General features: G+C 53.3%; 1 protein-coding gene and 1 long non-coding RNA gene across 2 annotated transcripts in view; one reads left to right on the forward strand and one right to left on the reverse strand.

Moving 5' to 3' along the window:
- Window positions 1–210: 210 nt before the first annotated feature.
- Window positions 211–21,481, reverse strand: part of CREB3L1 (cAMP responsive element binding protein 3 like 1) — a 35,503-nt gene continuing 14,232 nt past the window's right edge. The window contains exons 2-12 of the mRNA XM_025928539.2: window positions 16,324–16,552; window positions 12,879–13,063; window positions 9,784–9,862; window positions 7,931–8,088; window positions 7,107–7,256; window positions 6,896–6,954; window positions 6,629–6,697; window positions 4,715–4,814; window positions 3,672–3,798; window positions 1,106–1,373; window positions 211–927 (exon numbers count right to left, since the gene is read on the reverse strand). Of these exons, the coding sequence (XP_025784324.2) occupies window positions 891–927; window positions 1,106–1,373; window positions 3,672–3,798; window positions 4,715–4,814; window positions 6,629–6,697; window positions 6,896–6,954; window positions 7,107–7,256; window positions 7,931–8,088; window positions 9,784–9,862; window positions 12,879–13,063; window positions 16,324–16,552 (1,461 nt within the window). The 3' untranslated portion in view covers window positions 211–890. The remainder of the gene's footprint in view (window positions 928–1,105; window positions 1,374–3,671; window positions 3,799–4,714; window positions 4,815–6,628; window positions 6,698–6,895; window positions 6,955–7,106; window positions 7,257–7,930; window positions 8,089–9,783; window positions 9,863–12,878; window positions 13,064–16,323; window positions 16,553–21,481) is intronic.
- LOC147576517 (uncharacterized) overlaps window positions 20,640–21,481 on the forward strand; it is a 117,300-nt gene continuing 116,458 nt past the window's right edge. The window contains exon 1 of the long non-coding RNA XR_015240846.1: window positions 20,640–20,791. This is a non-coding gene — a long non-coding RNA (uncharacterized LOC147576517). The remainder of the gene's footprint in view (window positions 20,792–21,481) is intronic.

The raw sequence follows: 21,481 nt of genomic DNA on the forward strand, positions 1-21,481 counted from the left end.
CGTGGGGTGGGGGGATTATAGCAGAAGCTTTTGACCATCTAGTTTGAATCCTGTGCCCGGCTGGAAGAGGGAGCCCAGAAGAAATGCCTCCTCATATCCCCATGCTCCCAATCAGACCCTGTCGGAATATAAACGTCCCCTTCTCACTCCCCCATCCCTCAGTCTTTGTCGCCTCCCCCTCCCCCATGAAGAAAGGCACAAAGTCGGGAATTGATGCTGCATCTTTTTTTTTTTTTTACTTTTGCCTTCTTAAAGCATGTGCTGAGCTGATGGACGAAGCAGTTTGGCAATTAAAAAGGCCCAGCGGCTTGGGCAGCAGCAGGGGAGGCCAGGAGAGGGCCAGGGAACGGCAAAGCCCGCACTAACTTCATAAAATATAAAACAAGGGAGGGGTGAAGGGAGGATGGAGACTTGTAAAATACAATATCTTAGGGGATTGGCAATAATAAAAAATAAGGTTCATTATTTACAAACAATTTCTGTTCTTGGTCTCTGTACAGTGGGGCGGGGGTGAGGGGTGTGTGTGTGTATGTCGGTATGTTGATGTGTATGTTTGTGGGGGGGGGGGGCAGGGAGGCAGTGGTCGTGTTGGTCATTATGAGAAAGGAAGGGGTTAGCCCAGTGAGTGGTTTATCTGAGAAGGACGGATGGTTGTGGGAGGGTGGGGTGAGAACAGAGTGGTCAGCCCAAGGGAACAGTCCGATTGTGGTGGGGAAAGGAAAAGCCCTGGTAAAGATTGGGGCAAAGAAGGTCTGGGGAAAAGTGGAACCCCTTCTCCTGGGCTGGGAGCCTAGGGGGCAGGGGTACAAGCTGGATCCGGGTTAGAGAGCAAGACCACCCCTCTTCTGGGCGCCAGGGGGTACGTCCTGTGTCCTGGGTCTTGGCACGGCCTAGGAGAGTTTGATGGTGGTATTGGGGCCCAGATCCCTGGAGAGAGAACAGAAATCAGGGTGAATCTGTCCAGTGAAGGACCCTCTCACCCCTCTGCATGCTGGATCAGGATGCGGGACGGATGGGGCCTTGGGGATGTGTGGCTGACACGGGGACCAGGGCACCGTATGGGTGGAGACTGGGATGCCAGGAAGGGAAGGGGCCACCCACTCACCTCTCACGGAACCACTCCTTGGGATGAGAGAAGTCGGGGCTGGTGCCATTTCCACCAACGTCTTTTGGCCAGGCCTCACTCAGGTACTTGGTGGTCTCGTGGGTGCTGTCCAGGTGGTCAAGCTGCAGGTGGTCCTGGGGCCGCTGCTCTGCCGGCCCCCCCGGCTTGATCTCCCAGCCATCTGGGGGCTCCACAGGCATCAGGGCACTGCGGCCATCCTCCCACGAGCCTGCCCCCTCATCGTAGAACAGGAGGCTCCGGGAGGGCACTAGACAGAGAGCACAGGGTGAGCCTCAGTTGTCGAGGCCCCCTCCTCCCAGCCGCGTTCCTGGTCCACTAGTTAACGATGAGGGTCCTGAAATCTTGCAGACCTGAGTTTGAATCCTAGCTCTAACATTTCCAATTTGCATGACCTCAGGAAAATCAGGCCTTTGCTTTAGCCTTTCGGAGCCTCAGTTTGCTCATCTGTAAAATAGGGATACTAGGGCCAACCTCAAGTAGATGTGGTTTAATGAGACAATATAGGGAAAGTGATTGGAACTGTTCATAGTAAACACTCTGAGAAAGTAGTTCTTCCTAAGCAGAGGATACCGGGGCGGGGCATCTGCGAGGTGGATTCTAATCCCACCTCCACTATTCACTTTCTGTGAGACCTTGAATCAATCTCTTCCCCATTCTAGGCCCTAGTATGGCCTTCAGGGAAATGAAGGAAAAGAAAACAAATTTGTTGGATATCGACCTTGTTTTGTTTTGTTTTGTTTTATGCAGGCTTCATGCCCAGTGTGGAGCCCAGTGCGGGGCTGGAGTTCACAATCCTGAGATCAAGATCCAAGTTGAGATCAAGAGTTAGACGCTTAACCGACTGAGCCACGCACACGCCCCTGGATATTTACTTTGTGCCAGGCATCGTGCAAAGCCCTTTGACCTGTATCAAATCACTAACAACTCACAGAAACTCCTGGGAACGAGATATTTTTAGCCCAGTTTCACAGAACAGGTAACCGAGGTTCTACTTATCGGGGACGCTAGAGGTGAGAGGCAAACCCAGGTCTGCCTGGCTCCAGCCCTCAGGCCCTGACCTAAGGGTCTGTGTGAAAGGCACTCCCTGCAATTGAGCAATACACCAGCTCTGAAAAGCCAGTTCCAGAAGCCACTTCCTACCACAGATGCACACAGGGCCTGCCACGCACTGCATTCACTGCAAGGGGCTCCTTCATTCCCTCGCCTCCTCTGACTCTGGCTTTGTTCATTAATGCTGCCCCCACCCCCAACTTCCATCCCTTCCTCTCCTGGGGTTTCCTCTACCTCCAAATATACAAGAGCCCCTCTGCTCTTGGAAAATGGATACGTGACTCGCAAGCCCTTACACCCCTGTGGCCCACCTCCCTTAGCAACTGTCCTGTCTTCTCAGGCCACTCTTGTCCAGGGAGTGGTTTTCACTCACCACCTCCACTTCCTCTTCCCCTAACCCTCCCCACCCCTTCCTCCCCTCAAGGCCCTGCTGGTCTAGCTCATTCTCCCTGCATATCTCTCCTTCTCGAATCTCACTCCTCCCTGTCCCCTCCCTCTCTGACCTCCCATCTGTTTCCTCTTCCTCCTGCCCTGCTAGATAAATTCGTTCCTGGTAAATGATGAACAGCCAGAAAGCTCCTCTGTGGGTCTACCTGAAGTATCTTCTGCCTCTGGAAATCCATACTGTTCTTTGCTGCACCCTCTACCAGTTCTTCCCCTTGCCACCCACATATTATACCTTTTCTCTCCTCTCGTGTGGTCTTCGAAAAGGTGGCAGTGTGCTCATTTAGTGAGTGCTTGCTCTACACCAGCCACTGTGCTAAGAGTGTTTGTGCGCCTTGCCATCTAGTTGTCACAACAACCGTGCTTGGTAAGAGTAGAGCTGTGACTCCCGCGTTTCAGATGAAGAAATTAATGCTTAGAGAGCTTAAGGCACATGCCCAAGGTCACGCAGTTAGCAAACGGCCACGGCAGGTACGACCGACTCTGAGGCCCCCCGCTCTTAATCACTGTACCTTACAACCCCCTATGGGACGGTAAAATATCTGAGCTCACACCACCATGGCCCCTCTTCTGCCCAAGGTAGGCATTACCAGTGGGTCTTGGCACTCCTTCCTGCTGCTTCTGAGTGCTATGTCAGGGTCCTTCACATAGTGCTTCAGACAGCCACCACCATCTTATTGGAAAGGGCCCTTGAACTGAAACTCATTTGCCATCCCATTCCTGAAATACTAATGGTATCTAGCAGATGCCCCATGACCACTGGTACCATAATTCGTCGGGGCTAGGGTGGGAACATTCCTGTTAGCCCCTCTGAGCCACTCTTGGGTGGGCTGGGATTAGGGGGTCTGCACTGCAGTCCCAATTCTACAACCAACATTGAATGAATCATATGCCCTTTCGGAGCCTCAGTTTCCCCATTTGCAAGATGAGGACACAGAAGAAGGTAACGCCCACCCAGAACCTGGCTCCATTCTCGTGTCTGGCTTCTGTCTGGAAGTTGGGGCTGAGGGAAGATGGCCTGGTTCAGGTTAACATAGCCTGGCCCACTCACTCTGACTGGCTGTGTAGATGCTGTCAGCGGCCACGGGGTCTTCCTTCACAGTCTGGGAGCTGGAGGAGAACTCAGGGAGGCAGGGCACAAGGGAGCCCAGCACCAGAACGAAGCACAAGGCCGCCACCTGGTAGTGGAGAGACAGCGGTGGTCAGAGCCACCCTCAATCCTTCTGACCCCAAACCAATAGGTATAAAAGCCTCTGTGTTTTTCCAAAAAAGCAGCACCCAGAGCCAACTACCCCCTAGAGGTGGGCTCTTCTACCCTTTCTGGAGAAGGTTGGGGAGGCTGCTCAGAGCATCGCAGCTCATTGTAGGGAACCGCCATAGGCAGCATTAGAAAAAGAGGAAAGTGGTCAACATGGTTATAACCTATAAGGTGGAGGAATCAGGACAGGGAGAAAGGAGTAGGTGGCGGTTTGGGGGGTTAAGGGAGGGGGACAGAGCATCATACCAGGTTCTCACAAGAGGAGCTGAGAGTCACGCACCAGGAACTGAGCCCTGCCCACAGGGTGACTGCCACCTGACAGTGTGAGGTTCTCAGAGGGCCTGGGGAGTGATCAGCCAGGGGGCAGCAGGCCGCACATTTCCAGGACAGAGTGGAAGAGGGTCTTGCAGAGGCCTGAGCCACACCTTGCATATTCTTTTGGGTTTCTAGAGATTTGCTCAACCTGCTCCTCACTATTGGTTCCAGAAAGAAAGAACCAAGTCCAAACTTCCTTGTGTTTCCTTAAGCCCTTTCCTCCCCAGTGGCCTTGTAGAAGTGGCCTCCTCAAGGGACTTGCCCTGCTATCCCCTAGCTGGGTTCACGTGAGCCACTACACATCCACACGGTGTTAGAATTCATCACGGAAGGTCATGTTCTAGAAGGCTCCATGGGCTTGGTGAAAGAGGCTGGGGTCTGCAGGAGCCAGCTCACCAGGCACTAGGATCGTGTACCTTGGTGATGTGGCCAATCCCTCCAAGCTCTGCCTGCTTTCCTAGAAAGCCAGCCTGGGGAAGTCTTGTCCTTGTGTGGCCCTGGGGTGAGGGAACAGCACCTACCATGAGGCAGGTCCCAGTCTGGGTGGCGGCCATCTTGTAAGGTCTTGAGATCTTGTTGGTGACCAGAGTCTGGAGTTTCTGCAGCTGCTGCAGCAGGGTCCTGAGGAGGGCACAGTGGTCACCTGGCACGCTCTGACCCCGCAGGCATCTCTGCCTCCTGGAGCTCTCCCAGGGTGCGCCTGGGCTGGCTCCAGCCTTAGCCTCCACACCAGGTGTCCATTTCAGTCACGACAGAAAAGGTCACCTCCCGCTTGGCTCCTCTGCGGTGTGGCTTGGGGGGACCTGGGGCCTGTCTCACAGTGAACAGCTGGGTCACCCTATGGGAGTCCAGGGTTGCTCCTCACCAAAGTGGGGGTGGGAGGAGGGTCTACCCCACCTGGGCTGAGGTCACCTTTTTCTTCACCTACACCAGCCACAGCTAAATTGACCTTCCTGTCTTTGAACCCCACAACTCCCTGAGCTGATAAGATGGCCACGTGTGGCAGCTGTCTGGTGTGTAGTGAGGGTCCAGTAAATGGTAACTCCCATTTTCGTTGATTTTGTTTTGTTGCTTTTATCACAGCACCTGCAGCACTTCGTTTATTTACGGATTGCCATGTCAGTCTCCTTCACTAACTGTGGGCTCCCTGAGGGCGAGGACCGGGTCCCACCCAACGTGGAATCCTCCGGGCACACGCAGGGGGGACTCAGCCCATGCTTGGTGAGCAACAGTTTAACCATCGCTTTCCTCCACCTAGCCGGGCAGTGGGGTTGCAGTTACCAGAATGTACAGCAGGTGGCGAAATAGCTCCAAGGGCCTGGCCCTATTTTGGGCCAGAGAGGAATCTGGGCCAGAGGTAGAGGGGTGAGGGGTGCGGACTCCCGCCTCCCTTCCCTGAGTGGGGGGCATTCTCCAGGTCAATCAGGGGAGTGGCTGGATCCTGCTGGAGAAGCTGGGGGAGAAGGGAGGAAAGAAGGAAAAAGCCTTCTGTTGAGCACCTGCGAATTACCAGCTGTCATCTACGTCATTTTAATTTACCCCAGCAAATAATTATTAAAGACCTACTGTGGGCTCATGGCTAGGCACCATCAAGAATTCAGAATAACCATTAAAAAAAGAAGAAGAAGAGCTGACATGAATTCAGCATTCTCAAACGCCAAGCACAGCTCTGGGCCCTTTACTTGCACTGTCTCATCGAACCTTCACACAAATCCTGGGAGACAGAGCTTCTATAATCCCCATTTAGACAAAGCAACTGGGGCCCAGAGAGGTTTAATGGTTTTCCCAGAATCGCAAACATGGCAGAATGGGATAAACAAAACAAAACAAAACAAAACAAAACAAACAAAAAACCCAGGCTGTGATTTCATGTGGCCACCAGGCCCTGTGCCGGCTCCACACTGATGTTTCTCAAACTTAATTGTGCCCGTGAATCACTGAAGGATCTTGTGGAAACGCAGATCCTGATTCTGCAGGTGGTGCCAATGCTGTTTGTTGGTAAGAAGAACCCTGAGCAGCCACACCTACACCAGCGGTTCTAACTTTAGGGTGCACCAAAATCACCTGGAGGGCTTACTAAAACACAGGTTGCTGAGCCCTCCCCGGGGAGTTCCTGGTTCACTAGGTCTGGCTTGAGGACTGAAAATAAGCATTTCTGAAAGTTCCCAGGGGCTGCTGCTGCTGGTCTGGGGTCACATTTGGAAAGCCACTGCTCCACATCAGCTCATTTAAGCGTCGCACCTGCTCTGTCATAGCATATAGAGCTATGTGCGGATGAAGAAGGATGGGAGGCCAGGGGTCCCAGGCTCCGCAGGGTTCCTGTCATCCTGAACTCAGTTACCCCGTCTCTCTCCTGCCTCCCAGAGCTATGCCAGAGCCAGGCACTGGCTGCAGAAGGGTGGGGGGCCAGGGAGGAGACAGGTGGGACAACTCACCTGTTGGCATTCTCCAGGGTCTCTACCTTCTTCCACAGTTCATTGTTCTCTGATGTAAATGTCTCCACCCTGAGGGGGCCAGGTAGGCAAAGGCTCAGAGGCAGCCTCCAGACCCACTGCTGCCCGCCCCCCACCCCTGCCCCACCATTCCCTGTGGCATCCCGCTCCCCACGCCCTCTGCTCTGGTGCCCTTTGAGAGAGGACCAGGGAGAGCGGGGCAGGCTGGGGAGTGGGTCCCAGGCCTGCCACCCTGCCCAGGATGCTTACTTCTTTTCTAGACATTCCACGTACTCCTTCTTCTTGCGGCGGCTCTCCTGGGCCGAGATCTAGAGGGGCAAGCCCCCGAACAGGGGTTACCATAGCCACGTAACCACTTCCTGGGGATCCTCAATTTTAGGACTGGCATCACCAGGGGAGCAGAGGCTTCCACCCACCAAGGAAGTCCTAGGGAAGGGGCTGGGTCCAGCTCATGCTTTACCTTATTCTTGATTTTTCTCCGGACCCTCTTTAAGGCCTTTTCTTCGGCTTTGGTGAGGGGGAGCTTCGTGGGGATGGGGTAGCCCTCAGCAATCAGGGTGCGTTTCTCCTCCTCTGTCAGGAGCAGCGGCCCTGATGTCCCCTGTAATTTCTGTGGGAAGTACGACATGATGGTTAGGAACCAGACAGCCCTGGATTCCAGTTCAAGCTCTGCCCTTTACTCTTTGTGTGACTTGGGGAAGGTACTCGACTCTCTTAGCCTCAGTTTCCCAATCTGAAAGAGGGTGGATCTGAATTAAATCCGATAACATGAATCAACAGTGCTGGGAGCCCAGCATGTTAGGCACTCAGCCTATTATTGTGGTGGGGGGCGGGGGTGTCCCTAGATCCCATTCTGGAATCCACAGCCTCAAAGCTTGCTTGCCCAGAGCCCCTAAGCAGCAGCCCCCTCATGTCCCTACAGTCTCCACTTGGGAGGCTCCACACTCATTCCAGGACTCAGGGCCTAGCTCCATGTTTCCTGGGGGCTTTTGGGCCTCCTAGAGCCTGGGCCATCCCCCTAGAGGTCAGGAATGTCAAGTTCTAGTCCTGGCTCGGCAACAGTGTGGGTTTGGCAGGCCTCTTGGACCTCTCTACCTGGTTCCTCTTCACCCCAAAGCAGGATTGAAAGATTCTCACTCCCATCTGCCAGGCAGGCACCTCTCTGAATTCTGATAGGGATGAGGATCAGGCTTGGGGCTCCCCAGACCCTTCCCTGCTGGTCATGTACAGGGTGGACTTACTCAGTTCCTTGCCTCTAGGGTCAGCCCACCCCCAGCTGCTTACGTGAGGGGCGGTGAGAAGGGGGGAGGTGGAGATGGCCGTGGAGGAGCGGGCCATGGGCCGGACAGGGCTGGAGGGGGGCAGAGAGCGGGGACTCTGGGAGCCGTCACTGTCGCTGCCGTGGCTGCTGGGGGGCGTCAGAGGCATCTGCACCAGGTCCTCTGGGGAGAGCGGGGGAATCCAGGTTAGCAGGGTTGCATCCCAGCTCTGCTTGGACATCAGAGGTCAGCCAGCCCTGACACTGGGGAACGGAACACTGGGGCCTTGGCCAGCTGTAACATCACAAGCCCCTCTGCCATGTCACATAGATGAGCTGACATCTCCGAAGTTGATTCCTGAGTGCCATCCCATCTCTGACGCCAAAGAGGTCTGGCTCCCTTAAGCCTGGTCCTTGGTGTGGATATCATGGAGGCCAGATTCTTGAAGTCCCTCCCCCATCCCTGACTTCACAGGGTCCAGACCCTTTGAGCCTCCAGCTTGGTAACCCCAGAGGTGACTGGAATCTGCCCGCAGTCAGACCCATGGGGATCAGGCTGGGCAAGCAACAGCCTCTGTCACTTCTTTTTTTCCACTGCAAAACTTTTAGCCACATCAACCCCAGGGGTTCCTCTTTCAACTTCAGGGTAACAGGACAGCATTGGGCTTTTGGCAGACCAGCCAGGGGCACTGCTCTCCCCAGCCTCCCCACCCCTGTTGCTTCTCTGTGGCCACAGCATCAGGAAGACTGACACTTGAGGTGGTCAGGAAGAAGCTTGGGTAGAGCCATGAGGACCGAGAGCCTAGCTGCAGGGAGAGCTCCCAGGTCGGCACAGAAAGCCCAGCTAATAACAGGTGTGGAGACCTGAAGGCTCTGGGCTGAGGCTTAGGAGGAACAGCTGCATCCTTCTAGACTCTGCCCCAAACTGCCCCCTGCAGGAGTCCTCTCTCCTTTCCCAGACTTTGATTTGCCTCTTAAAGAGCCCTGAACTTGGAGCCAGAGAGCCCGAGTTCAAATTCTGCTGTCACCTGCCCCAAGTGTGTGGCCTACAGTCATGTTTATTAGCCTCTCCCAGCCTCACTTTCCTGTTGGAAGGGAGCCACGAGGATGGAATGAGCTAATGTTTGTAAAAATGCTTTACGGATGGAAGGGCGCTCTACAAGGCGATGTGTTTTCACAGTGGCCCCTTTCTGCCTTCTGTGAGTCTTCTCTCCAAGGAAGTGAGCAACCTGAGGGTGAAACTGGGGCCCTATTCATCCTTCTAAAGCATGTGCTACTGAGCCCAGGGTCTGATACATAGTAGATGCTTCATGAATGTTTGATGGATTAATGGGGTGGGACTGGAAAGATTCAGTTAGCCTTTTCTCCTGGCCAATCCAAGAAGCTTCCTCTGTTCCCTTCCTCCTTGTCAGATCTGGGAGGCTTCCAAGGCCTCCTGGGATCTGCCAACTTTAATCCATTTGGCTGCTATGATATTGGCCCTCATTACTCTGATCTCCTTGGGCACAGGAACTGTCTTCTCTCTCTGCTTCCCCAGCTCCTGGTACTGGGACATGCACAATGAACTCACTGGGTGGATGGATGGATGGATGGATGGATAAATGGATGGAAGGATGGATGGCTACAGAGCGGGCATCATCAGTGAATGATGGGAGGGGGATTAGCAAACAGGGTGAGAGAGTGTCAGTAACAGAGATGACAGTTGTAGATTGGGTAAGAAGGGGGCTTGAGGAAGGGAAAGTGTGAAGGGCAGGGAGGAAAGGATATTCTCAAGAGAGATGGGAGTTGCCAAGGGAGATGGGTGGGCCGGGCCAAGGGAGTAGGGATGCTGTCTGCCCAAGACTGGAGAGAGGCAGAGTCCCTTTCTGGACATACTTACCTGGTGTCACTTTGAGGAACTGATTCACCTCCTGGGGCTCCGCTTTGATCACTGGCAGCTGAGTCATCTCTCCTGGGGCCTGAGGAAGACATAGGTCCATCTCCATCAGCTGTCCTTGGTGCTGTCCCCACCAAGCCATTCAACCTCCCACCCTCCCCTGAGTCTGGCAGTCTGCTCTGCACATAAGGAGGTGGCGGGGCTCAGTGTTCCGAGCACAGCCCAGAGGGAGCAGAGGCAGGTTTTCAGGCTTGGAGAAGCCAAGTCAGACCTAAGAGAAGAGAATGATGGTCAAGTGGTTAGTGTAGTTTATTTATTTTTTTTTAAGTTTTTAAAATGTTTTTATTTATTTTTGAGATGGAGAGAGACAGAGCATGAGCAGGGGAGGGGCAGAGAGAGAGGGAGACACAGAATCCAAAGCAGGCCCCAGGCTCTGAGCTGTCAGCACAGAGCCCGATGCGGGGCTCGAACTCACGGACTGTGTGATCATGACCTGAGCCGAAGGCGGACGCTCAACTGACTCAGCCACCCAAGTGCCCCACTGTAGTTTAGACCTTATGCTCAGAGAAGGAGAGCTTCTTGTGACCTCCAAGGCCAAGGCCATTTTTTTTAGTGGAGGCTGCCCTGCACGGACTGTGAAGGCCACGTAGGCGGTAGGCTGTGGTATGGTGTTATGTGGTTTGCTATGTGGTTTGCAGAGAGTTTGCGGAGAGGATGAGAGGTAACGTCTGGCACATTGAAGCTGTTCAGTGAGCGGTAACAATAGCACAGACTAAGAAGGCATGAACTGGCTGGGGGCTCAAGGTAAGCTCCCTCAGCCACTGAAGTTTGAAACGAGTCCTGAAGTATAAACAGGAATGTTCCAAATACAGGATGGGGCCAGTGGTGAGTGGAAAGACATTCCAAGCGCAGGGAAAAGTATCTGCAAAGGCACAGAGGCCAGAGAGCATGGCTGGATCCGGAAACTCAGTATTCAGGGTGTCCAGAGGGTAGGGGTATGTGCCAGGGGTGGAGGGGTAGGAAACAAGATCAGATGGCTTGGCGAGGGGGTGGCGTGGGGGTGGTGGGAGGATTCACAGAAGGTAGAAAGGGACCAGACAAGGAAGTTTGCAACAATAAGGAGCCCCTAAAGGGTTGGATTGCAAGGGACTAACAGAACTAGATTTATGGTTTTTTTTTTTTTTTTTTAACGTTTATTTATTTTTGAGACAGAGAGAGACAGAGCATGAACAAGGGAGGGTCAGAAAGAGGGAGACACAGAATCTGAAACAGGCTCCAGACTCTGAGCTGTCAGCACAGAGCCCGACGTGGGGCTCGAACTCACGGTCTGAGAGATCATGACCTGAGCCGAAGTCGGCCACTTAACCGACAGAGTCACCCAGGCGCCCCTAGATCTATGTTTTAAACAAACACGCATCCCTATTTCTTTTTTTTTTTTTTTTTCAACGTTTTATTTATTTTTTTTGGGACAGAGAGAGACAGAGCATGAACGGGGGAGGGGCAGAGAGAGAGGGAGACACAGAATCGGAAACAGGCTCCAGGCTCCGAGCCATCAGCCCAGAGCCTGACGCGGGGCTCGAACTCACGGACCGCGAGATCGTGACCTGGCTGAAGTCGGACGCTTAACCGACTGCGCCACCCAGGCGCCCCCCTATTTCTTTATATTCCCACTTGCTGCTACAGAAAGGACATCAAGAACACACATGGCTGCCTACACACGATGATCAACATGTACCTAAGTGGTGTTCTCTTTGAGGAAGGCACTGTGTTGTTGGGTGCTGGATTTCAGGACCAAGGCTCCCCTCTGGTTCTGCAGCCAGCAGGGAGAGGTCATGATATTCTGGGTGGGACACAGAATCCCCAATTTAGGCAGATGAGTAAGAATCGCAGAAGGTTCAAATTGGCAGAGACCTTGGAGACTCCCTGGTCTGCATCCTAGCTCAGCCCTCAAGTGACAGAGAAGGCATTGTGATGGAAAGGGTGGGTCCCACAGCCTGTGACTGACAATGCCAACTTCTGGTTCCTGTGCCTTCCACAAGGGTGTTGTGACCTCAGTAGAGTGGGAAGTGTGGGCTTCTGGGTCTTGCAGAGTTTGGAATGCCGTTCATTATTTCTGACTGTGTGATTCTGGGCAAGTCGCTTAGCTCCTTGAGCCTCAGTTTCCTTCTCTGAGGCACGTGCCCAACCTCCAAGACTCTGGGGGCTGCTGCCGCGCCTTCCCTTCCTGCTTTGCCAAGGCCTGAGGAGTCGCTGAGCCAGCCTTGGAGGTGGTCACAAAAGATCCTCCACCTTTGCAGCAGACCCTTGGTCCAACGGGTTGATGGTGGGGTAGGGAGGGGCTGAGCTTGCCTTTGGCCACATACATTTTGATCGGGTGAGATGCGTGGCCAGCAGGGGGCAGAGCTAGTCAAACCCGTAACTAGGGATTTTAAGATGGCCCTTAGATTGTAGACTCCGGGCCAAGAAGCCTTTTAGAGCCAGTTCATGCTCCCATTTTACAGACAAGGAAGCTGAAGGAATAAAAAGAAGGCAACGTGCCCAGAGCCAGGACACAGGCAGGGCCCAGAGACTTGGCCCAGGAGGCTCTTCAGATGTTGGATCTATAGCTGAATGCTGTTATCCATGTATCATGGAGGGTGGTGGTGGTGGGAGGTGGGAAGGTGGGCTGATGGCATGAGTGTATGAGATAAAAAACGTTGATCTCATGAGCATATACAACTGAAGTACAGCAAAACTTTCGAATTCTCATATTTGGTCTTTCCTTTTTAAAGTCCTGATGCTCTGAGAAAATAACACGGCCTGTGCCATGTCTATCTCTGAGACTGTGGACCAGGCCCCTGATGCTCAGCCCTGCTTGGGTCCTTGTAAACTTCCTTCTGCACACAGTGAGGCCCCCAGCTTACTCCGAGGGTGCTACGGTTTGTGCCCATTCTAGGAAGGTGAGGGGGTCCATGGGAGTTCTGACCCTCAGTCCCAAGGGTCACTTGGCTCCCAGTTCACGTAGCCCTGGGGTACACAGGGCTTTGAAGGCCTCTTCCCACAGAGACCCACCACCCTGCCTCCCTCCCTCAGCCCCTGGGAACCGTCCCCAGGCTCACCTGGTGGGGGACAGGCAGCCTGGACAGGGGGCTGAGGCCCAGCAGCGGGGTGGTGGCCATGGCAGCAGCAGCAGCCATGGCTGAGGAGGCGGCCAGAGGGTCCACAGGCAGCTCCGGGCTCTGCTCCTGCTTCACCATGACGGAGCACAGTTTGTGTCCCAGCACCCATGCTTCCTGTTCCACGTCTGGGGAAGGGGGCAGGACCAGGCTCAGGGGACTCCCCGAGCAGAGGGCTCTGCCCCCCTCCTCCCCCTGGGAGCTCCTCTGGACTGAGATGCCAGGGAACGGAGGGCAGCAGGCAGGCAAGGGCAGAGGGGGTTGCTTGTGACATAGGCTGGGGCCAGAAGACGTGGGGCATCTTCTTCATTCAGCAGCTCACACAGCAGGTGTGGACAACAGATCTGGACCCCTCCTGACTGGCTATGGGACCTTAGGCAAGTTGCTTAACCTCTCTGAGCCTTAGCTTCTTCATCTGTAAAAGTGCCCGGCAAGAAGTAAACGTTCAATAAAAGCTAGCTATGGTCACCACAATGGCTGCCATCCAGGGAACATCTGCTGAGCACTGTGCTAGGTGCTGGGGACCTAGTGACAGTCACAAGCAAGTTTAGGGCAGCTGGAATGGAAAGGAAAGGGGAAGATGGGCCAGACTCACAGCTGTGACTTTGTCCTAAAGGTAATGGGGAAGCACTGAAGGGTTTTAAGCGCACTCAGATTTGTAATATCAAAAAAAAAAAAAAAAAATCGTTCTGCGTGTGTGCATGCATTGATTGGACTGACTGCAGGCAAGACAGAAGCAGGGAGACTCTCAGCAGGCTGGTGAAATAGCCCAGCGAGAGAAGATGAAGACTGAGGAAAGGAGGTGACAGTGGGGATGGAGAGGAAGGGACATATTGGGGACAGATGTGGAAGAGAGAATCCACAGGACCTGGTGATGGGGGTGGGGGTCATGTTGGTGGTGAGGTGTGATGTTCAGGTTTCCCACGGCAGTGTCCTTTTCCTGCCCACTTAGTGGGGCTCTGGCCTCACCTGGGCCACAGGGCTGGCAGGCATCACCCCTTTTCCTGATGAGTGTCTACAGTCCTGCACCCTAAGTCAGCCCTGCCCACGGTGGCCCCAGCAGGCCCCAGGCAGCGGTGAGGTGAGGCGCAGGTCTGGGGAGCCAGTGTGCAGGGAAAGGGCGAGGGGGCTTTGGCCTTTGGGGCCTGCTGTGGGTAGGGAGAGGGGTCAGTGGTGCCTGGTCCCACCTCAGAAACGAGGCCCCACCCAGCTGGGAGCCTGAACGCCCTGGCTCTGGGCCACAGGCTGCCCCAGGGCTCCAGGAACACCCACAATCTTCCCAAATTACAGGGCCAGTTGTCCGGCCTCCGGGAAGCTGCCCCTGCAAAGGGCCCACAGACAAATTGCTCTAAAAATAGACTTGGGGAGGCCAAGGAGCTGGGCTAGCCTAGCGGGGGTGGATGGAGAACCTGCCATGAGGGGGGTCTGCCCCACATGCTGCCTTTCTCCAGGGTGGGGCCTAAGGACTAACTGACATGACTTCCAGAGGCTTGGCTAAGAGGCCAGGGCATGTCGGGAAGCTAAGACCTCTGCAGCCACAAGCCCTGCAGCCATTTAAAGCCCAGGTGGTGGCCCTGCCCTCAGGGGTGAGTGGAGTGGGGTATAACATCCCATCTCTGCCCCTAGGGAATCTCAAAGACCCTCAGAAGCAGCTAAGTGCAGCTCTTAGCCCTCTATACATATGAACTCATTTATCCCTCCCAATAATCCTATGGGGCAGGCACTATTATTATCATCCCCATTTAATAGATAAGAATATTAAGAAACTCATTCAAAACCATTGTCCTCTGAAGAGAAAGAGGAATTAAACGTTCATTGTTTTAGTCCTAGGTTCTAGCCTAGTCCTATTAAATAGGACTTTTATATGCACAATTAAAATGGCCACTAATTCTTTTTATATATTATGTACTGGGCACTAAACTGGGTACTTTATGTATATGTTTAAAAATTCTGGCCAGAGTTCTTTTTTTAATGTATGTTTATCTATTTTGAGAGAGAGAGAGAAAGAGAGAGCAAGTAGGGGACGGTCAGAGAGAGGGAGAGAGAATCCTAAGCAGAATCTGCAGAGCCTGACTTGGGGCTGGATCCCATGAACTGCGAGATCACCACCTGAGCTGGAATCAAGAGTCTGACAGTAAACAGACTGAGCCACACAGGCGCCACCCCCCCCAAGGCCAGAATACTTATGGCACATATGTTATCTTCATTTTATAATGGAGGCCCAGAGAGATTAAGCAACTTGCTCAAGATCACACAGCAGCTAGTGGAGGCATCAGGATGCACACCAAAGCCTGTTTGGGTTCAAACCCAGTACCCCCTGCTGGCCCTTGAGCCAGAAAAATGTGGTGGCGAGGGTGTGAGGTTTAGTATCAAGGAGCTTGCTTGCTCCCAAGTCCCTACTATGCATTTTACTGTGTGTGTGACCCAAACAGCTTAGTTTTCCTGAAGCCTCATTTTTCTGATCAGACAAATGGGGATCACGATAAAAGCGAGAAGAAAAAAGTGTGAGATAAAGATAAAAGTGTGAGAGATAAATGAGATAATTAACATGAAGATACTTTGTAAACCACACAGTACTATAGAAATATTTATAGTTATTCCCATTTGTAGATGAAGAAACTGAGGCTTTATAGAGGCTAAGAGATGTATCCATGATCACCTAACCAAATGTGACAGGGCCAGGACCACCTGTATTTGAGGAAACATCCAAAGGGGCCATTTCTAGGTGGGGCACAGTCTGGGGTTGTCCAGTGTTGGTTACCAGACAGGAGAGACTCAAAGGGCCCTTTGCTTAAACAGGCAGGATGTGGGGGGGGGGGGGGGGAGGTTGGTTGGAGGGGAGCTTTAGGGAACTATACCTTCGAGAATAAAACTAGGGCGCAGGCATCTCTCCCAGGCAGCATTTCAGAGGACAGTGCAGTATGAGAGGGTGGCAAGGTTCCAGAGTCTCAGAAACTTGTCCACATTTATGGTTTAGTTCCCCCCACTGTTTCCTCTAAGTCAGTGGTTCTCAAACCCAAGTGTGCATCAGAATCACCTGGAAGGCTGGGCCCTACCCACATGGTTTCTGATCCAGCAAGTCTGGGCGGACTGAGAATCTGCATTTCTAACAAGTTCCCAGGTGACGCTGCTGGTCCAGGAATCACCCGTTGCTCACAACTGATCTAAGCCAGCAAAACAGCCTTTTGAGAAGTGCCCGTATGGGTTTGATATGAGCGAGAACAAAAAGGCAGGAGGCCGAACTCCTCTGAGAGGTGTTTGTGGGTGACTCCCCTGTGTGCCTCTGGGAGTCTTAGCCTGAAGGCCTCCCCCCCCCGCCCCCAACCCCTCACAAGCTTCCTCCCCTCCTGGGCCCGTGCTGTCCTTAGGTCCTTCTACCCTGTTGTACCTTGGGTGGTGTCCTCCATCTTGATGGGCACAAGGGGGCTCTGAGGTGCTGAGTCACCGCTCAGGGAGTAGCTATGCTCAGCCTGGATGCCTGGTGTGGGGGAGTCCAGTTCCATGTCCAGTAGAGGGCTCTTCTCGTCCAGCACAGGGTCATCAAAGAAACTGCTGAACAGGTCATTAGAGAAGTCCTCCATGTTCTCCGCGAAGTGGTCCAGGTGCTCAGGGAAATGCTAGGGAAGGAGGAGGGAAGCAGGGACAGTGAGCTTAGCCTGGGAAGGGGGCACAGGTGCTGCTGTGCTGCCCCCCACCTCAGGCCTGCTACCACCACCGCTGTCAGTGCAACCTGCCCGTTATTCTTCCTGCCATCATTAATGCCACCGCCATTGCCACCAACCTCCCCACTACCCACATCCTCAGGACCAACTAGTATCGTTTGTATCATGACCGTCACCGCTGTCACCAGTTTACCTTCACTACCACCGTCTCCACTGCCACTTCCAGCCTCACTGTCGTCATTCTCAAGAGTGAGATGTGGAGGGCGTAACAGCATTCCTGAACAGGTGACCGGATGCTATGCTGTAGTTCTGGCTCTGAGACCTTGGCTCAATCACTCAGACTGCCTGAGTCTGTTTCTCTGTCCACCCTACTTCATGGGAAGGCTAAGTAAAGAATGTGTGTCTATGCCAGCACGTTTGCATCTCAAAGGCAATATTAATGACTTTTGTACTATCTTTTTGCTAGACTGAAAGGTGGTGGGATTATCAAGGCTTCTACTCCCCTCATTAGCACAGTCCTGCCTGTCCTCACGCCACCAGACTCTCCCCTTTCCAAGACATTCCTTCTTTATGCCAAGAGATTAGACTCTGAAGCCATGTTGCTTGGGTTCGAATCCTGACCTTGATACTTCTAGCTGTGACTCAGTGCTGTTCAAACTGTGGGTGGTGACTCATTAATGGGTTGTGAAATCAATTTAGTAGGTCACAACCAGGATTTAAGAAAAAATAAAACAGAAAAAATAGAAAGTATCAGAGTGCACTACACACAGTAAAGTTAAATACCTGTGAGGTTTTCATCTTGTCTGTGTGTGTGTGTGTGTGTGTGTGTGTGTGTAGGTACTTGGTAATGAAGTGAAATATATTTCTCAGAAACACAAAAGTTTGAAAAATACTTGTCTCTGAGATCTTGGGAAAGTTAATTAACCTCTGTCTGTTTCATTTCCTCCTTTGTACAGTGAGACTGATAATAGTTTGTTAGGATTGTTGTAAGAATTTTTAAAAATTTTTAAAAATTATTTCTGAGACAGAGAGAGACAGAGCATGAGCGGGGGAGGGACAGAGAGAGAGGGAGACACAGAATCCGAAGCAGGGTCCAGGCTCCGAGCTGATAGCACAGAGCCCGGTGCGGGACTCGAACTCATAAACTGTGAGATCGTGACCTGAGCTGAAGTCAGATGCTCAACCAACTGAGCCACCCAGGTGCCCTAGGATTGTTGTAAGAATTAAATTGATACATATAAAGCACTTATAATGGCCCCTGGTACATAATGATTACTCAACAAACATTGCCTCTTATTATTAATAAAGCACCCAGTGGCTAGCACATAGTAGGTGCTTATTTTCTCTCTAAAGAATTATAAACATGTAAGAACATGCTCCTGCTGTTCATTATTTACTGACTGAATGAATTTGCTGGTGGGTTGGAAGAGATGGTGGGAGGGGGTTGCTTCAGGCCCTGGCATCCCACCTGATGAGTGGCTAACAACCGGCTTCTGGGGGATTGGTTCAAGGTATGGAGCTGTTGGCCCTTTCTGGCGTGGCATACTCAAAGCCTGCCCCAGTCCTGAAGGGGTGAACAGAGAAGCCCTCTGAGAATAAGGCTCGGAGCCACATGACCATCTGTGCAGTCAGATGGACTTGTTTTTGATTCTAGCCCCATGACTTGCTAAGTTATTCGCTTCTCAGTGCCTCACTTTCCCTATCTGTAAAGGGGAAATAATAGTTCCTATTTTATAGTGTTGTCATGATGATCAAATATTTGTTGGGTGCTTAATATTCACCTTATAGGATTATGAGGGTAAAATAGGTACATACAACATTTATATATAAAACACATATACAGCGAATACATATAACAGAATGGTGCCTAGTATGTAGTGAGTACTCAATGGTTATTAGCCATTATAAGTATGGAAACTGCAGTTCCTAAAAGTCTAACTCCAGGCCTGAGCTGAGCTGAGCTGAAGAATGATCAGAGAATCAAGGACAAAATAAATGTGGAAAACTATTGACTTAGGTACTCTCCCCTTTTCCCAGTTTGCCAGAACTTATCATCACCTTATGGTTTTGTTGCGATTTTAACTTTCCAAAGTGCTTTCATATGCACAATTTTATTTAATCCTCACAATTACCCAATGAGATAAGGAAGTTGCGTATTTGCATTTGACAGATAAGGAAACCGAGGCCCAGGGAGTCAAGTACAACAGGAAAGTGTCCACAACCCCTCATTGCCCAGTCCTTTCCCAATTGTAGCAGACATTCTTCTGTTCAAGAATTGCCTGTTTGCCAGACTGAAAACTCCCTGAGGCACGGTCTGTATCTTGTTCCCCTGCTGGATCCTAGCACCTGGCCCATGATAACCATCGGTGGAGGGACAGGTCCTTGTTCCCCAGAGGGCAATGCCATCAGTAGGTCATTTATCTATCAATGTCTGGGGTGAGACAGAATCAGGAGGTCAGAAGCATCAGCTAAACACATCTCTAAGAATAACCGTGATCCTACACTAAGGCCGTTTACAGGGCATCCCCTCCCCACCCCCTCCCGCCAACCAGCCAGCCAGCCACAGGCAGGACTGTGCTAGCTATACCCTCTGCAGGGCCTGGGCCAGCCCAGCTGGGGGCGCTTTGCCCCTGCTCACTCTTTCAGGGTCTCTCAAAGGCCTGGTGTGGGGCCCAGTGGGAGGGGGTTGTGAAGAAGGGAGGACAGTGAGTCAGTGGCTAAGGTATTTCTCCAGCAGCTGCTTCTCAGGCGATAAGGGTTTGCCAAGCCCTTTCCCGGGGCCTGGGAGAGGAGAAATACTTCCTCCAGTCTGGGCTGGGGTCCCTGAAGGCCTTGGCTCCAGGCAGGATAAGCCAGGTCCTTCTCAGAGACCCCTTTTGGGGTGCCCACAGGAACCTGCTCAGGGAGCTCAGCTGGCCCCCTTTTGTGAGCAGCCCCCACCCCACCTGCTGGAAACAGCAGCCAAGGCCTAACAGGATGGAGCTTCCAGAAAATGAGAGCCAAGTGGAAGGGGAGGGCGGCCAAGGGGCAGGCAGGGTGGGGGTGGAGGACACTCAGAAAACCCGGTCCTCTTTGCTCAGGGCTTCCTTATGTGATGGTCGGACCTCTGGTGGCAATGGTGGGCATGTCTCATCACCTCCAGGCCAACTTCCTGCTCATGCCAGCATGCCAGAAGGGACTGGCAAAACCCTTCAGAGGGTTTTGTAGCCTTACTTCTTCTATCTGGTGCCTGGTCTGTCAAAGCAGCTCAGTTATGGTTGGTTTATATCATCAATACATTAGAAGCAGAAGGGACTCGAGAAAGCCCATGGTCCTCACCTCCCATTCACACCCCCATCTGCCAATGAAGAAAATGAGGTCCAGAGAGAGAAAGCCACCTACCCAAAGTCACAGAGTTGGCAATGTTGAGGGAGGGGTTCAAGCCCACTCTGGGGACCTCAGGCCTCCTCAGCTCCAGCATGTCCATGTTTCCCCCAACCACACCCAGCTCTACCCCTAATTCACACGCTAAAAGCTGAGGTTTCAGACTATCTGAAGGAAATTATTGCCCCGGGGAGGAAGGAGGGTTACATTTATGAACATCAGGGGGTCGTGGGTCAACGTTCAGAGGGGGGATAGGGTTCTTTGGGGGTAGGGGGTGAGCGTTCTGGGGTGCCTTGCCAGGCAACGGGGATGGGAAGCCAGAGAAGGAAATATTATGATTTGTTTCCCTCCTCGTTAAAGACTTTTTCCTACAGTCATGCCAATACAAGCTCCTTCTCGGAGGCCACGCGCAGTCAGCCCCGGCTCCTCTCTCTGGGAGGATTGGTATCGCACTCTCCTGCTCGCACCCCCGCGCATACGTCTCCTGGCAGCACCCAGTCCGGCAGCCAGGTCTCGGGCGCCTGCCCTTTAAATTTAAATAAAGAAGGACCCGGTGCCCTCAGCCGCGCGCTGCGGGCCAGAGATTAAGGCCGGCGCGCTGTGGGGCCGCCCCGAGCCGGAGTCCGGCGTGTTCATTGGCGGAGCCCGCGGAGCTCCTGGCCAATGGGAGGAGGCTGCGGGCAGCCGGCGGCGGCGGCGGGGCGCAGGCGGAGGAGGGTCCTGTGCTTCGCGGAAAGCCGGGGCGTGGGAAGGGCCTGCAGCGCGAGGTCCGGCTGTGTGTCCCTTTCAGCGCTTGGGGCCGAGGCCGGGATGGCTCCTTGGAGCTTCCAGGTGGGCCCAGCAGCCCCGCTGTCCCAAGACCCTTATCGGTTGCACGGCTCCTACCCCGCGCGGCGAGTAGGGGGAAGTGGAGAGGGAGGGTCTCCTCCGACGTCCCTGGCTCCAAGGGAAGGCCGGGCACCAGTCCTTAAGCCCCTTCACTGATCTTCCGGCTCACCTCCTTCCGTCCCTCTTGGAACAGTGCTATCACAGGGCGCACTGATGGGACAACGCGGTCTCGGTCCCTGGTCGCGGGGAGTGGGGAGTGGGGACGCTCCTGGGGCGGTAATAGGACCATCTGAAGCTACTCTCAGTTCCCCTCCCCTGATTCCCCCACGGGGGTCAATGCAGAGAGACGGAAAAGCTCTGGGGGTGCAGCTGTCTGCTGAGAGAGTGTGTGGGAGAAGGTTCTCCCTCGACCTGGGGCAGCCTCAGAGCACTCACTTCCCTTGGCCCCTAGCCCGGTGGTGCCTGCACCCCCTGTTCCTGACTTCTGCCTCTCCCCTGGCCCGCGCTGATTCAGTCTGTGCTTGGGGAAAGGAGGGAGGAGACCGGAGTGGGTCCAGGCTGAGCTGTGGGATAAGGAGTGGGGGGGAATCCCAAGCCCGGACATTCCTTCCGAGAGAGTGAGCTCTGGAGAGAGATGGGAGGAGAGTCCTCTCACATTTCCCTCTTCCCTTCCCCCGCAGGCTGGGCCCACAC

Source organism: Puma concolor, chromosome D1 (genome assembly GCF_028749965.1).
Source record: "Puma concolor isolate L17-30 chromosome D1, mPumCon1.1.hap2, whole genome shotgun sequence".
In the NCBI taxonomy this organism is placed as follows: Eukaryota; Metazoa; Chordata; class Mammalia; order Carnivora; family Felidae; genus Puma; species Puma concolor.